This window comes from Rhinopithecus roxellana, chromosome 5 (genome assembly GCF_007565055.1).
Source record: "Rhinopithecus roxellana isolate Shanxi Qingling chromosome 5, ASM756505v1, whole genome shotgun sequence".
Lineage (NCBI taxonomy): Eukaryota > Metazoa > Chordata > Mammalia > Primates > Cercopithecidae > Rhinopithecus > Rhinopithecus roxellana.
The window spans coordinates 62,079,825-62,097,585 of NC_044553.1; the positions used below are offsets into that span (position 1 = coordinate 62,079,825).

The window sequence follows — 17,761 nt, forward strand, 5'->3', positions numbered from 1 at the left end:
CCAATGAGGAAAGGACTCCCTATTCAATAAATGGTACTGGAGTAACTGTGTAGCCATATGCAGAAGATTGAAATTGGATCTCTTTGTTTTACCATATACAAAAATAAACTCAGGATGGACTAAAGATTTAAATGTAAAACTTAAAACTAAAAAAACCCTAGAAGAAAACTTATGAAATTCTATTCTGGACATAAGCCTGGCAAAGATTTCATGACCAAGACTCCAAAAGCAATTGCAAAAAAGAAGCCAAACATTGACAAATGGGACCTAATTATGCCGCGGGATAATTAAGGAATCAGAGAGACTAAGAGGTTGAGGAGGAATTATCAAATTATTTAGATGCACCAACCAAGTTGGATTAACATCTAAAGGGCTGAGCCCTGAACAAAGAGTCGAGCTACCTTTTAAGCATTTTGTGGAGTCAGGGGAGATCTGTGCAGGGAGAAGCGTATTACAGAAGTGAAAAACAAAGACAGTTATTCAATTAAGGCATGCATATTTCTTACTTTTCAAGGAACAACATGTTTTACAACTTGAGATTATCTGTCTAGTGACCCTGCAGCTGTACAGCTAGAGAAACAGAGTTTTCACAATGCCTGGGAAAGGGAGAGATAAGGCTCACTAGCCACAGAGAGAAAAACAGGCAGTTAATTTTAAAGGACTCCAGCCCTTTCTCTGCCTCAGAGGGAAGTGGGTTTTCTTACATATAACTGAGTTTTTGCTTACACAGTCTTTAATTTCTTTTAATTCCTGTTCCAATTACACTAAAGAACTTTTACACAGCAAAGGAAACTATCAACAGAGTAAACAGGCAACCTACAGAATGTGAGAAAATATTTGCAAATGTATCAGACAAAGGTATAATATCCAGAATCTATAAGAAACTTAAGCAAATTAACAAGCAAAAAAACAAACAACATGGACAGACAAAATGGGAAAACAGCACAAACAGATACTTCTCAAAAGAAGACATCAATGCAACCACCACACATATAAAAAATGCTCAAGATCATTAATCATTAGAGAAATGCAAATCAAAACCACAATGAGATACCATCTCATACCAATCAAAAAGGCTACTACTAAAAAGTAAAAAAATAACAGATGCTGGCAAAGTTGGGGAGAAAAGGGAATGCTTTTACACCACTGGTAGCAATGTAACTTAGTTCAGCCACTATGGAAAGCCACTTGGAGATTTATCAAATAACATAAAACAAATACTATCAGACCCATCAATCCTATTACTGGGCATATACTCAAAGAAATAGAAATCACTTTACCGTAAAGACACTCACACACACATGTTCATTGCAGCACTATTCACAATAGCAAAGCTATGGAAACAATCTAGATGCATATCAATGGTGTACAGGAAAAAGAAAATGTGGTACATATATACCATGGAATACTATGCAGTCATAAAAATGAATGAAATCATGTCCTATGCACCAACATTGATACAGTTAAAGGCCATTATCCTAAGCAAATTAATACAGGACAGAAAATCAAACACTACATGTTCTCACTTATAAGTGGGAGCTAAACATTGATTATACATGAAAACAAAGAAGAAAACAACAGACACTGGAGCCTACTTGAAGGTGGAGAGTAGGAAGAGGGTGAAGATCCAAACACTACGTACCAAGTACTATGCTCATTATCTGGGTGATGGAATAATCTTTACACCAAGTCCCCGTGACATGCAATTTACCCATATAACAAACCTGTACATGTACCCTCAGAACCTAAAATAAAAGTTGGAAAGAAAAAGAAAAACAAACAAAAAGAATCAAGCCATGAACTAAACCAACAATACCCCTGACATCATAAAGATTGTATTCTAGTAGAAATTATGGGCAATGAACATACTGGCAAATAAACCAAGAATGTAACTCCATGTTGTGATAATTAACATAAGAGAAATAACTAGAGTGTTCTGATAGAGTTGGGGGAGGATTAGGGATGGCTACATTAGTCAGGAAGAGCAGCAAAGGTCAGTAGGTTTTTTTCTACAGTAGTAACATTTGAGCTGAGACCTGAAGAATGACTCTTGTTGAGTCAGGCTCAACAAGATTTAGGGGAAGAACATTTCAAATGGATGAAAGAGAGCCTACGTGTGGGAAAGGACATGGCAAGTCCAGAAAATTAAAAGAGAATCAGTAGTTTTGCTGCACAGAGAGCCAGGAAAAGGGACAAGGGAGGTTCGAATTATATAGATCCTTTTCTATCACAGCCTGAAAGCCACCACACTATTCCAGGAGCAATAGAAAGCCACTGAAGCATGTTTGACAGATGGAGAATGCTCTTTATTTATACTTTAAAAAACCATTCTGACAACTCATCAGATGGGTGCTTCTTAAACTTTGATGTGATAGAATTGCCTGGAAATCTTTTTATTTTTTTATTTTATTTTATTTTATTTTATTTTATTTTATTTTATTTTATTTTATTTTATTTTATTTTATTTTAGACAGAGTCTCGCTGTGTCACCCAGGCTGGAGTGCAGTGGCCAGATCTCAGCTCACTGCAAGCTCCGCCTCCCGGGTTTACATCATTCTCCTGCCTCAGCCTCCCGAGTTGCTGGGGCTACAGGCGCCTGCCACCTCACCCAGCTAGTTTTTGTATGTTTTAGTAGAGACGGGGTTTCACCGTGTTAGCCAGGATGGTCTGGATCTCCTGACCTCGTGATCCGCCCGTCTCGTCCTCCCAAAGTGCTGGGATGACAGGCTTGAGCCACCGCGCCCGGCCTTGCCTGGAAATCTTGATAAAATTCAGATTCAAATTCAATCAGCCTAGGGTGGAGCCTGAGAATCAGCACAAGTTCAGACAATGCTGGTTCACACTTCGAGAGCAAGATCATAGAGAATTGATTGCCTTGAGAAAAGAGAGACCAGTTAGAAGGTAGCTTGGATCAGAACAGTATTTTTCACACTCTCGAAAAACACATGTTACTGTATAAAAGGATATTTATTCTGTGTGATGGAATCTGATGTTTTCTCATCTCATTTTATTTATTTATTTTAATAATAAAAGGTATAAAATCACAAATTAAAAGAAAAGAATAATAAAAAACTGAATATTTTACTTAACAAAATGGAAGCTAATTATATTGGGAAATTAGCATCATCATGTGCTACTGCTGAAATTACAGTTCGGTGAGAAATAGCTTCATAGAAATTAGGGATTCAGTATCACGTGTTTTTCTTTATTCAAGCAACTGCACTTCCATTAAAGTTACAACTGTAATGATGTTAATAAAAACATTGTCTATAATACTGTATAAGTGGAAACAATACCAAAAAAAGATTTTTTATAGAAACATATTTATATAATGGAAACTAGGCAATAATTTAAAATTATTCCAAAATATATACTTCCTGAGTTGAAAATACCTAAATATAAAGTTGAAAGAAAAGTGTGCTAATAAATACTTGATATATTATAAACCACATTTATACAAAAATATAGCCTTATATGTGCACCAAACATTTTTTTACATGCAAATAGCTATCATTTCTAGGTTATGAAATTATAGGAGTGTTCTATCTTTTCTGGGTGTTTATATCTCCTAATTTATTCTAATGAACATATAATTAAGTAATAAAAGTATAATTTAGTTTAAAATTACAACATACCACTCTTTTTTCAAACACTGAAACCTGCTTTACATCCTTCATGGAAAAAGCAAGTGACAAGGGGCCAGAATGTCTGTGTTCCACTCCTAGCTTCCATTTTGCTGTAATTCATGCTTTGAGTAAGTAAGTAATGCTGTCCCTGTTGAGTCTACCTTTTTCATCTACTAAATGAGGATCAGCATTTTCTAAATTGTGGTTAACATAGGAGGTCATGTTAGGCAGTACACAGATGGTCTTTTTAATTGTTATACATGTAATGTTATTTTAATTTGTATCAAGAACAAATATAGCCTGCACATCAGATGTATAGTTTATATCAAATATGGTTTCACTGATAGTATCCATTAAAATAAGAACAATGTTTTACAGAGTTTTGAAGTCTACTCAACATAAAAGTTAATTTAATATTAAATTAAGTAAATAATAGTATAGATGACACAAATACAAGAAACATCATGAATTTACAAGCAAATGGGTAAAATACTGTTGGTGAGAGTACAGCATGGAGAAAACTTGCCTCTTGGCCTCAGAGCCTGTGCCATAGAGGTTTACCACTTTAGAGTAAAGGACAGAGCAGTGGAAGGGATCTGTGGGCAAACAGGCCCAGAACCAGCACAGCACAATCTACATTGAGGAATGAAATTTCAATAATAACAAAATGAAATTTAATTTAATATAAATTCAGCTTCATCAAATAAGAAAGATTCTGCATTATCCTTCACTTCTGTTTGGAGACAGAGGTTATAAAGAAGTTCCCTCTACATATAAAGATGACACCTTCACTCCCACCTGCAAGGCAAGACCTGTGTCCAGGGTTCCAGCTGCAGGTTGTGGTACAGGCTGCAGGTGCTTGGGGACCCTGTGCTACAAAGCACAGAAGTAGGTGCCTGAATCTCCATTATGAGAGACCAGCATATTCAAAACACTATAAAACTTCTCTTTTCCAAGGGCTTCTTTAAAATGTTTGTCTCCCTGCTCCATATGGCTTCATTGAATTAAGGTCAAAGACACAAGTACTTTTCCAGACCCTGCCAGAACCAGTAGAAGTTAGAGAACATTCTCTCCTCATAAGTACAATTAAGAATGGTGTGCATTCCCTCCTGGATACTCAGGAATGAAGGACTCTGCTCCAAAATATGGAGGCTGTTTGCCCCTATTTAAACAGAGAAGCACAGACAGAGGGCATTCATTCATGGCTAACTACTTTTGGAAGATATACTCTCTTTTCAAGTCCCCATAGGTGAGCATAGAGGCCCTAACCACCCTTCTGTAATTTCCAGACTTTTAAAGAAAATACTACAAATTGCTCTTTTCAATGATATTTCCAGAGCCCCAAAATTCACAGCACAGATGCCAAGAGAAAATCAAGAACAAAACTCCCAAGGGCTTCTCCACTTTATCCATGAGACTTACTGTGGGCTCTGGTTGGGGTCTGGGAGCCCTCAAACACGACCAAGCCAATACTTTGTTTCTCTGAGTGAATATTCATAGTTCTGTTATTACAGGAAGCTGAGAGTCCCCTCAGCCAACCAGAAACAAGATCCATTTCCCCATGCACAGATCACACAGCTCCTCCTGATCTCTGAAGAGGTAACATGGAAAAGGACCTTGGTAGGACCAGGTGCTGATTTGTTGGAGAGCGACACTTGTTTATCTGCTAGATTGTTGTCCTTTTTTCTTCTGTGATACTTCCTGAGCATCTGCCATGTATATATACAAGCTATAAATTGAATACCCAAAAAGCATTCCTCCCCAAGGAAGGCCCAGAAAGGTTATTTTCTCTCCTTTCCAATGCAGAAAGCTGTTAAATGATCCCCCAAATACAGATCTAATTGTTGGCACCGTAGCTCAATGTAATAGTATTATATCTGAGACCCGCTCCATAAGGCTCATGCGAATTCATCTTAGAATTTACACTAAGTTACATCAGAAGCAAAAATGTTTCTTCTGTGCATAAAACCTGTGAACTAAAGAAACAAAACAAGAAAGCCATTAGAGTCAGTTCAAATAATTGGATGGAATAAGGTCAATGTGAAATAAAGGGTGACTCAGCCTTAACCATAGTAAAATAACATAATCAATAGCAGGAGAGTGGAAAGCTAAACCTTAATCTATACTTAAATTTTCTAGTTATTTTATCTTATGTTCTGTTTTATCCACATTTCGTCTGCATTCCAGAATAACTATCATCAGTTGAAAAATTATTTTTGGTTAAATTCAATCATGTAGTTAAATTCATTTAATTTAATTCAATCTTTACAGTGGTGTGGTAAGTTGTATGTTATTAAAATTGATGATGTGTAGATGCTCTAAATTAAGTAATGTGTCCATGGCCACATAATTTAGTAAGTGACAGATACAGCAGTTAAATACCTAGAACTTGGCCAGGTGTGGTAGTGTGGGCTTATAGTCCCAGCTACTGGGTTGGCTGAGACAGGTGGATCACTTGAGCCCAGGAGTTTGTGACCAGCCTGGGCAACATAGTGATACCTGTTCCCAAAAACAAAACAAAACAAAAAAAACTTTACCTTTTCATCATCACATAAAACAGGCCAATTGTTATAGGAAGCAAGAGAAAGATCTATGTTAAAACAAAAACTTCATAGGATATTTCTCTAAGAGAAAGTTGAGCACTGTAGACAAAGCCAGATGCAAGCCCCATGAGCGAAGCTCTTTTGGTCTCTGAATTTGTCTATTTTGTTTATTATTCTATTCATCAAACCTACAAAAACACCGGTTGCTTATTTAAGAAATAATTGTATAATCAACAAATTTAATGTGTGTCTGCCTTTTAAAGCTTAATTAAATTTTCTATTTCCCCATGATGTCTCCCCTTGTCTTTTCTGTAACACAGTGATCTCCTCCTGAAAATACCTTTAAAACTTAATTGTCTACATACTTATAATTTTAACTATTGATTAAGTTTTATGTATTTTTTCTTGTTCCTCACTTAATTTATAAGCTTTTTTCTGATAAGTTCATTCCAGGTAAAAGCAATATTTTATACTGCTATCAGTAGACAAATGTCCTGATACAGCACATTGTACATATAAGGGCTTCATTATTATTTTAGGCCAACATGTATTCTTCTTTTCTTGCTTATTTACTAAATGATTAACCACCGAAATGGTAATTTTTCTCTCCCTGAACGCAAGTGACATCTTAGTTTCTCAGTATTATAGAAGATTTTATAGTAGCTTTTATAATCAGCTAACAATTACTGAGCACTTATCATGGACCAGAATTTCAAATACATATATTCATTTAATCCCTGCTGCAAATGGTAGTTCAAAAGTTAAGCAACTTAGCCAAGGTTATACAGTTGTAAGCATCCAAGATTAGATTCAAACCCAGGCAAATGGGCTCCTAAACTCTCTTAACTGCTCACTTCACTACCTCTCCTTTTTGTTCCCTAATCAACAAATCACATGGTAAATGGTGACATTCACAATGTGTGAATTGAAATGCTTCACTTGTTTACCAGTTTCTGAAAAGATGAACTATTTCTCATGGATTCAGCTGAGAAGGACTCAGTCCCATGACATTATCTGATTTCAAAGACATGAAAGTGACTGAGCTGAGAGAGAACACAGGCAGGCCACACTTTGTCCTTGTTAACCTCTTTTAAAAAGGAGAGGATGAAATGTGGAGGGGAGGATACGAAAAAGCTACTGCTAAAAATTTTATTCAGCTTTGATCATTTGATGCTGTGACTTCTACTCTCATATGAAACATAAATTATTCACTTATATGCTAGAACAAATACCATCTGTTTTTATCATAATAGTTTTCTTCTGTGACTAATTACTAGGAAATTGAAGGATTTTTTGCAGTAATTGAGAAATGTTCTAATAATTTATATGAGTTTAGAGCAGAAGTGTTATGCCTAGAGGGAAAAAGAAATGCTTTGATAAAGGCTAAATTTTCAAGACTTTGATATAACTAAGGGAAAACTAAGATAGAGTATCATTTTCTGCACACTTACAAGAGAATAATAAAATTTTATCTGTTTCATTTACCTTTTATTTTCATGTACTATTTTTACAATGTTTTGCTGAGTTCAGAGAGAGCAACCATCAGGCTCTCAGAGCCTTTACTTGCCCCCTCATTGGAATCCAATAAACATAAAAAATTCAGAGTTCTCAGTGACCCCTTTTCATCAAGCAGTAGCAGAATTCTTGTCACAGATGCAGGAGAGAGATCATGGTCTACATAAGCTCACTTCTTCCCTGCAAAAGCAGGAATGAAATCCCTGGTCTCCAGCATCAGTTGCATATTCCTTACAATGACAGGCACCGAGTTTGGATTACTGATGGAGAATCTTCTTACACCTGCTGTCATGTTCTCATAAGCTGATAAATGTAAGAATAAGCAGAGTGTTTCTAAGAAGGAAGCTAATTAGGTTTTCAGATTTGCAAGTGAGTTCTCTGGTTATGGAACAGTCTCCACTAGTGTGCAAAAGGACGAACAGGAATTGCACTTTTAGCTAAACGTCTCATAAAAGCACTTTCTTATTTTTCTATAGTTGAACTGAGACTTACTCGAGGTTTATTTTTATTTATATATTTATATTTTGAATGAATTCATATTTATACAAGTCTGCCATAGAAGAAACCTGAACTTTTAATTTATCTTTAAAGAACTTTTAACATTTCTTGCAAGGCAGGACTACTTGGCAACACATATCCCCAATTTTGTCTGAAAATGTCTTTATTTCTCTTGTACTTTTGAGAGATAATTTCTCTGGGTACAGAATTCTAGGTTGGTGGTTTTTTCTGTTAGCACTTTAAATATTTTACTATACTCTCTCCTCCTTGCATGATTTCTGAAGAGAAGTTGGATGTAATTCTTATGTTTGTTCCTGTACAGGTAAGGCATTTCCCCCACTCCACCCCTTGCCAGCTTCTTCAAGATATTTTCTCTATCTATGATTTTCTAGTTTGAAAATGATATACTTAGGGTTTGGGGGAGTTTTGGCATTTATGCTACCAAGTGTTCTCTGTGCTTCTTAGATCTGTGGTTTGGTATCTGGCATTATTTTGGGAGAAATTCTCCATCATTATTTTAAATATTTTTTCTGTTAATTTCTCTCTCTTCTCCGTGTGACATTCCCATTACATGTATAGTACACTTTTACAGTTGTTCCACAGTTTTTGAATATTTTTAGATATTCTTTTCTGGGTTTTTTTAGTCTTTGTTTTCTCTGCTTTTTCAGTTTTGGATGTTTCTCCTGATATATATTTAAGTTAAGAAATTCTTTCCTCAGCTACGTCCAGTCTACTAACAAGTCAGCCAACGACATTCTTCATTTCTGTTGCAGTATTTTGATCTCTAGCATTTTTTTTTCTTGGTTTTTTCTTACGATGTCTGTCTCTCTGTTACATTGCCCATCTGTTCTGGCATGCTCTCTACTTCATTATTAGAGCTGTTGGCATATTTGTTTCAAATTCCTGGGTCTGATAATTCCAACAACCCTGATGTATTTTTCTGATGATTTTTCTGTCTCTTCAAATTGTATTTTCCCTTTTAATATGCCCTGTAATTTTTTCTTGACAGTCAGACATGACATACTTGGTAAAAGGAACTGCTGTAAATAGGCTGTTAGTGCTATGGTGGTAAGGTGTGAGGGGACAGGAAGTGTTCTATAGGCCCACAATTTGTTCTCAGTCTTTTAGTGAGCCTGTGTCTATGGGCTATAAACTTCTCAACTTTTCAAGTCTCTAGAAAAATCATGATTTTATCAATAAATGCATAAAAATCATTTAACAAATTTCAGCACCCACCCATGATAAAAACTTTTGGTGAACTAGAAATAGAGTGGAATTCTTTCAACTTCATAAATAATATGTTCAAAAATCTACAGCTAACATCATAATGATGAAAAACTGATGCTTTTCTACTAACATCAGGAACAAGGCAAAGATGGGCCTCTCTCCACTCTTTTCAGCATCATACTGCAAGTCCTAGCTAATGCAATAAGACAAGTAAAAAAAGAAAAAAAAGGCATACAGATTGGAGAAAAAAGAAGCATAACTTTGTTCCCAGATGACATGTTCATGAGTAGGAAGACTCAATATCGTCAAAATGTTCATTCCTCACAATTTAACCTGTAGGTTCAATGCAATCTCAATTAAAATCCCAACAATTTTTTGTGAATATTGATAAACTCATTCTAAAGGTTATATGGAGCAGCAAAGGACCCAGAATTATGGGGAAAAAAAAGGTCTTATAGGAGAATAAAGTCAGATGAATGACAATACCTGATTTTAAGACTTACTGTAAAGCTACAATAATCAAGACACCGTGACACTGCCAAAAGAATAAACAAATAGATCAATGGAACAAAATAGAGAACCCAGAAATAGACACACATAAAAGTAGTCAACTATTCTTTGAGAAAGGAGCACAAGCAATACAATGGAGTAAAGACAGTTTTGTCAATAAATGGTGCTGGAATAACTGGACATTCAGAAGCAAAAAAAGAAAAAGGAAAGAAAATTAATCTAGACTCTAGGCACAGACCTTATACTATTCACAAAAATTAACTCAAAAAGCAACCATAGATGTAAGTGTAAAATGCAAAACAAAACTCCAAGAAGGCAATGTAGGATAAAATCTAGATGACCTTGGGTTTGGCAATGATTTATACAAAGACAAAGGTATGTTCTCCGGAAAAAAATTATTGATAAGCTGCACTTCACTAAAATTTAGCAGTTATGCTCTTATGAAATGCAATGCCAAGAAAATGGGAGACAAAACACAGACTGGGCGAAAATATTTGCAAAAGACATATTTGATCAAGAACTGTTATGCAAAACATCTTAAAATTCAACAATAAGAAAACAGTCTGACCAAGAAAAATGGATAAAAGACTTTAACACATATTTCAGCAAAGAAAATATGTAAATGGCAAATAAGCATATGAAAAGTTGTTCTTTATCATATGGCATCAGGGAAATGAAAATTAAAAAAACAATGAGATACCATGATACACCTATTTGAATGGCCAACATCCAGACCTCTGACAAAACAAATGGTAGCAAGGATATAAACAAAAAAGAACTCTCATTCATTGTTGGTGGGAATGCAAAATGGTACAGCCACTTTGAGCACAATTTGGCAGCTTTAAAAAAAATATATTCTTTCCATATGATCCAGCAGTTTTCCTCATTGGTATTTATCCAAGTAGTGGAAAACACATGTCTACACCAAAACTTCCAAAGGGATACTTATGGCAGCTTTATTCAGTAATTACCAAAACTTTGAAGCAACCAAAATGCCCTTCAGAAGATGAATGGATAAATAAACTATGATGTATCCAGAAAAGAGAATATTATTCAATACTAAAAAAATGAGCTGTCAAGACACAAAAGAAACCTTAAATGCATGTTACTAAGTGAAAGGAGTCAGTGTGAAAAGTCTACATACTTTATGATGCCGAGTATATGACATTTCTGGAAAAGGCAAAATCATGGAAACACTAAAAGATCAGAGGTGGCCAGGGGTTACATAGGGAAATGAATGAATACCAGAGCACAAAGGACTTTTAGGACAGCGAAATTACTCTGTCTGATACTACAATGATAGATATATGGCATTACACATTTGTCCAAATCTATATATTATGCTACACTAAGTGTGAACCCTAATGTGAACTATGAATTTTGAGTGACTATGATGTGTCAGTGTAAGTGCATCAGTTGTAACAAATGCATCACTGTGGTGGTGGATGTTGATAATGGGAGATGACGTATATCTGGGAAGGGATAGAGGGTATGTGGTAAATCTCTGTACCCTTCTCTAGATCTTGCTGTAAACTAAAACTGCTCTTAAAAAATAAATAATTTTTCAAATGGTGAGGGTTTGCCAATATCTAATAGTTGGAACAATGGTAGATGTGGGAAATAATGACAATAAATGGTAAAAAAAAAAGGGGGGGGGCAATATGAATATGAATGGCAATATATCAAAAAATGTAAATAGCTTTTAAATATATTAAATGAAGCTCCATCTCATTCATAAGTAAATGAAATATTCTTTAAACGAAATTCTAACTGATTAGTCAATGTCAAAAAGTTTAGTAATACATAAGGTTTAAGGAAAATAAGTATTCTGCCAAATCACCACTACGGATAGTATAAATTAGTGAAACTTATCTAGAAGACAACTGGGTTGAAACACACAGACTACTATGAGAATATTTCATAAGCAATATTTTATATTTCTTATATTAAATAATTGACTATGATATTTTAACATTGTAATTTTATTCTGCTTTCATGTGTTATTATGTTCTGTACTTCAATTAATGAAATATTAAATTCCAATTTTCTTCTGGGTTTGGGAAATGATCATCACTTGTTAAACAGATAGTGGTGGAGAGCATGGGTGGTCTATTAATTATACATTTTCTTTCTTTTCCCTTTTCATACCCTCTTTTCAGATACCCTCAAAGTAGAAACACATACACAAAGCATTGTCTTCACCAATTATTCAAAGGTCATTGGTACTTTTGGTTTCTAAACCTTTCCATCAAGGCTTAACACACACTGCGTATTCCTTGTAGTCTCCTTTCACTAGGCCCATGTTTCTTCTTTATCTGGTCTTCTATGCAAGTTTTCACTTCTCCATACAGTCTTGCCTTCTAAAATTTTATTGATATCACTGTCTGCTGTCACCTCCTTTTCTATTCTTTTTGTGGTTTTATGCCCTTTTCAATTTCTTTACTGTGTCTTTAACAGGATTTCACAGGGATGCAAATATGAATCTGTATGCTTAATCTTCCATCGGCACAGCAAAACTAACTCACTTAAGGACTTGTTGTTAGAAAGCCTATTGATCAATGTAACAAGTAAAGAATACTTATTATGATTTACAAATGAGTCATTTCTTCAATAATGCTTTTGATCCTTCCCTTTCTTTTTGGAAAATCAGACTTTGTCTACCATCTGGTTTACCAGAAAAGAAACTTTCCTCTCTCTGACAATTGTTGCTTTCCTCTCTGCATTGTTTTGTTACATGTGGCATTCTGTCCCTCCTCCTTTCTTCTCTTCCCTTCTTTCTCTATTAGGAATCCTGCATAGACATTTGAACTGAACTGAGGAGCTGTAGCTCTCCTGTCATCTATCCTGCTGTACTCTGTTAGGGAGACATTATAGAGATGCCACCTTCTCTGGCACATTTGGCTGTGTAAAAATGTAACAGAACACATCTACCTCCAATATTTACCAGAGTGACCTGGAACAAGAGGTGGAGGTTGAACTTTGTCTGCAAGGATGAGCACAGGGACCGCTTCATTGTTTCTGTGGTTTAACCTGAAATTACTTTGGCACTGGATGAGGAACTACTTGGTGTCAACGTCTGTTTCTAATTTCACTACCAAGAGCTGGGTTTGGGGATGTCCATTTCTTGTTTTTCTCCTCTGGCCATGTGTATGATTGCTGCATTAATCAGAGAAACTGAGGCACAAACAACCATAGACTGTGCTGGAACCAGAGTGGATCACAGTGGCTGACACTCAGCACCCAGGCCCCTCGTGCTGCTTAGAGTTTGTGCTCAACTCCCCTTGCAGTCCCTGTCACTGTGTCACTCAGAGCACAGAAGTACACAGCTGAGTCTGACTCTTGAACTGAGTCTTTCTCCAAGTGGAAAGAAGTGGTTTCTTTACGGTATGTGGCTTCAAAACCTTTGTTGCTTCCCTTGTCATCATCCTTCGCGGCTTTCAGGAGGAGCTGTGGACCTTCTCCAGGATATTGGACATACCAGAAAAGGGAAGGATATCCTGTGGCTGTGTACGTGCAGTTTATAGTCAGGAAGGCCCTTTCTGAGAGAGTCACTGGCCCTTGCATCTGGGTCACTGAATCTCCACGTGTTCTTCCTAGGGGAAAAAAAGAGAGAGAGAGACATAGAGAGATATGTTTAGCCTTGAGCATAGTGCTCTTAGGTCAAATTGTGGTTAAAGATTATTTTTGGCTTGATAGAAGACAGAGTCCAAATTTTAAAAGGCATCTTACTTACCAAGCAGTAAGAGTATCACAGATACTAAGCCTGGAGAACAGTTCATCTTTAGTGTGTGACCCAAATAATGATCTTGATCCTTAACATGAAGAAATCACAATGAAACCTACAGTGACAGCAGGAAATGAGCTTGTGTTAGGCAGCCACTCCCTCTGGTGGACAGGGGGTGAACTGGGATGAATGTTTTCCTGGCCTCCTTCCAAAAGTCCGAAATAGGTCCTCAACCCTGACCTCATTTGTAAGGCCCATGCCAGTCTCAGGTGGTCCTTGTAAATATGATGGGCAGATGTTATCATCTCTATGGTCTATTTTATTAATTTTGTTCTTTGGACACTATCTGACATAAAAGATCTTTAGCAGAGCATCCTAGGGTATTTCTGTAGGTGAGATTTCCATTTTCTTGGATATTTTAATACAGGCCAATACTTTCATGTATCCATTGCAGGCCAGTGGTATAACTCAATGGGATATCAGACAAGGGCTTTGAGTTGAAATCAGAGGGAGTGTTAAGAAGTCTTGCTGTTACTGAGTCTATGTTTTTCAGCACTGTATCCTAACATGTAGAGCAGTGACTGACATTTACTGATAAGATATGACCTCAGATTAATAGCTTATTCCCTCACAATTTCAATGACTCCAAGATAAATTGCTTGCTTATAACAGTCAGGCAACAAGTGTTAACGCTATACTCATGGAGATCTGGCCTCAAGGATGCTTTCTACTGTGGTCATATGCAACATTTTGTTGCCAAAGTTTAATCAAATAATTTCCTCTGGTGATGTAGGGAACCCACATGTAGATTTGCATCAATAGACTGAAGCATGAGTTAGAACTTTCCTCTTCTCTTGCTTTACAAATTGATAAAGACATATCAACTGATAATCGAGGTTCTAAAACCCGGTTGTGTGAGAAATGAATTAACTTGTGAGTTATTTAAAATTACAGATGTTGGGACAAAACCACTAACTTTAGGAATCACAATTTCCAAGATTTCAAACCACAATTTCCAAGATTCAAAGGGTTTCATTTTTAAAAAACTTCCCTGATGGTTTTGTTGCTGCCTGCCTGATAGTTGTTTACAAGATTTTGTTTGTGAACACTGTCCTATACCAAGATGGCTATCAACTATCAGAGATAACACTCTGAGGTCATCACAAAAGAAGTCCCCATGATTACACAGATTGTTAAAGCTGGTCTTTTCCTATGAAGTGTCTGCAGCAGAAACAAACACTTCATTATGCTTATTTCCTATGAGTTTTCACTTTATAACATAACAAAAGAAAACAAAAACCTTTTCTGGTAAGATGGCAGACTAAACGCAGTTGAAATATGTCTCTTACATGGAGAGAAACTAAAATATCAAGAAAGATTTGTTCAAGCGCAATGGATTACTCAGTTTGTGTTTTGTCTCCCATTTTCTTGACATCTCATTTCATAAGAGTGTAACTTTTAAATTTTAGTGAAATGCAGCTTATCAGTAATAAAAAATGTACCAATAAAAAAGTCCCATACCTGATGGATTCACAGCCAAATTCTACCAGACGTACAAAGAACTGATACCAATCATCCTGAAAATATTCCAAAAAATCAAGGAGAGATTCTTCCCTAAATGGTTCTACAAATTCAGTATTATCCTGATACCAAAATCTGGTAAAGACACAATGATAAACGAAAACCAAAGGTCAAATCGTTGATGCACATAGACACAAAAATTATCAACAAAACCTAGCATCCTGAATCCAGCAGCACATCAAAAAGCTCATCTTCATTCCTGGAATCAAGGAGGCTTTATTCCTGGGATCCAAGGTTGTTTCAATACACACAAATCAATAAATGTGATTCACCACATAAGCAGAATTAAAACCAAAACTCATATGATCATCTCAATAGACATAGAAAAAGCATTCTATAAAATCCAATAATTCTTCATGATAAAAACCCTCAACAAACTAAGTATTGAAGGAATATACCTCAAAATAATAAGAGTGACCTCTGACAAACCCATAGCCAACATCATGCTTAATGGGCAAAAGCTGGAAGCATTCACCTTGAGAACAAGAACAAGACAAGAATGCCTACTCTCAGTACTCCCATTCAACATAGTATTAGAAGTCCTACCCAGAGCAAGCAGGCAAAAGAAAGAAGTGAAAGGCCTCCAAATAGGGAAAGAAGTTACATTATCTCTTTTCACTAACAATATAATTCTATACCTAGAAAAGACTGAAGACTCCATCAAAAGGCTCCAGAACTAATAAATGACTTCAGGGAAGTTTCAAAATACAAAGTCAACATTAAAAAATTGGGAGCATTTCTATAAACCAATAGTGATCATACTGAGAGAGGGTTCAAGAAATCCAATTTACAATAGCCACATGCCCCAAAATACCTCGGAATACAGCTAACCAATGAGGTGAAAGACTTATACAAGAAGCACTATAAAACACAGCTGAAAGAAATCATAGAGCACACAAACAAATGGAAAAATATTCTGTGCTTATGGATTGGAAGAATCAATGTCATCAAAATGTCCATATTGCCCAAAACAATCTACAAATTCAACACTATTCCTATCAAATTATCAGTGTCATTTTTCACAGAATTAACAGAAACATTCTAAAATTCATCTGGAACAAAAAAAGAGCCTGAATAGCCAAAGCAATCCTTAACAAAAAGAAAGAACAAAACTAGAGACATCACAGTACCCAACTTCAAATTGTAGTACAAGGCTAGGTAACTAAAACTTGGCCTTAGTAATGGTACAGAAACGAACACAAAGACCCATGGAACAGAATAGAGAACAGAGAAATAAAGCCATACACCTATCATCATCTGATCTTTGACAAAGCCAACAGAAATATGCAATGGGGAAAGGACTTATTCAACAAATGGTACTGGGATAACTGCCTAGACATATGCAGATGAATAAAACTGGACCTCTGTCTGTCACCATATACAAAAATTAATTCAAGAGAGATTGAAGGCTTAAATGTAACACCTCATAGAAATCCTAGAAGAAAACCTAAGAAACACACTTCTGGATATCAGCCTAGGCAAAAAATTTTTGGCTAAGTTCTCAAAAGCAATTGCAACAAAAATAAAAATTGGCAAGTGGGAGTTATTTAATCTAAAAGGCTTCTGCACAACAAAAGAAACTATCAGCACAGTTAGAAGACAGCTTATAAAATGGGAGAAATTATTTGCAAACTATACATCCTACACAGGACTAGTACCCAGAGTCTATAGTGAACTTTAACAAATCAACAGGAAATGAACAAATAACTCCTTTAAACAGTGGGCAAAGAATTTGAACAGACACCTCTCAGCAGAAGACATACAAGTGGCCGACAAACATATTAAAAATTCTTTCATATCACTAATCATCAAAAAAATGCAAATCGAAATCACAATGAGATACCATCTCATGCCAGTCAGAATAGCTACTATTAAAATTCAAAAAATAACAGATGCTGGCAAGTTTGCAGAAAAAATGGAATACTTATACTCTGTTGGTGAGAACGCAAATTAGTTCAGCCCCTGTGGAAAGCAGTGTGGAGATTTCTCAGAAAACAAGTAAAAACAGTTATGGTTCAAGCCAGCGATCCCATACCTGGCTATATATGCAAAGGAATATAAATCATTCTACTAAAAAGACACATGCACTCATACGTTTATCACAGCACTATTTACAATAGCAAAGACATGGAAACAACTTAGGTGCCCATCAATTGTGGATAGACTATGGAAAATGTGTTACATATACACTATGGAATACTATGCAGCCATAAAACGAATGAAATGATATCCTTTGCAGAAACATGTATGCAGCTAGAGGTCATTATCTTAAGCGAATTAGTGCAGAAACAAAAAACAAAATATCATATGTTCTCATTATAAGTGGAAGCCAGACTGTGGGTACACACAGACATAAAGATGGGAATAACAGACATTGTGGACTCCAAAAGGAGGGAGACAGGGAGGGAGAAGGGCTGAAAAACGTCCTATTGGGTACTATGTTCACTATCTAGGTGACTTCCTGTTGTGTACTATGTTCACTACCTGGGTGACCAGCTAGAAGCCCAAACCCAGCATTACTCAATATACCCTTGTTA

General features: G+C 36.0%; 3 gene segments (V, D, J or C); all 3 read right to left on the reverse strand.

The window, feature by feature from the left end:
- LOC104656285 overlaps nucleotides 1–13,758 on the reverse strand; it is a 576,427-nt gene extending 562,669 nt beyond the window's left edge. The window contains 2 exon segments of the V gene segment in view: nucleotides 13,225–13,512; nucleotides 13,653–13,758. Of these exon segments, the coding sequence occupies nucleotides 13,225–13,512; nucleotides 13,653–13,698 (334 nt within the window).
- Nucleotides 1–17,761, reverse strand: part of LOC104674124 — an 840,972-nt gene that overhangs the window by 618,615 nt on the left and 204,596 nt on the right.
- LOC104656245 overlaps nucleotides 1–17,761 on the reverse strand; it is a 632,938-nt gene that overhangs the window by 583,867 nt on the left and 31,310 nt on the right.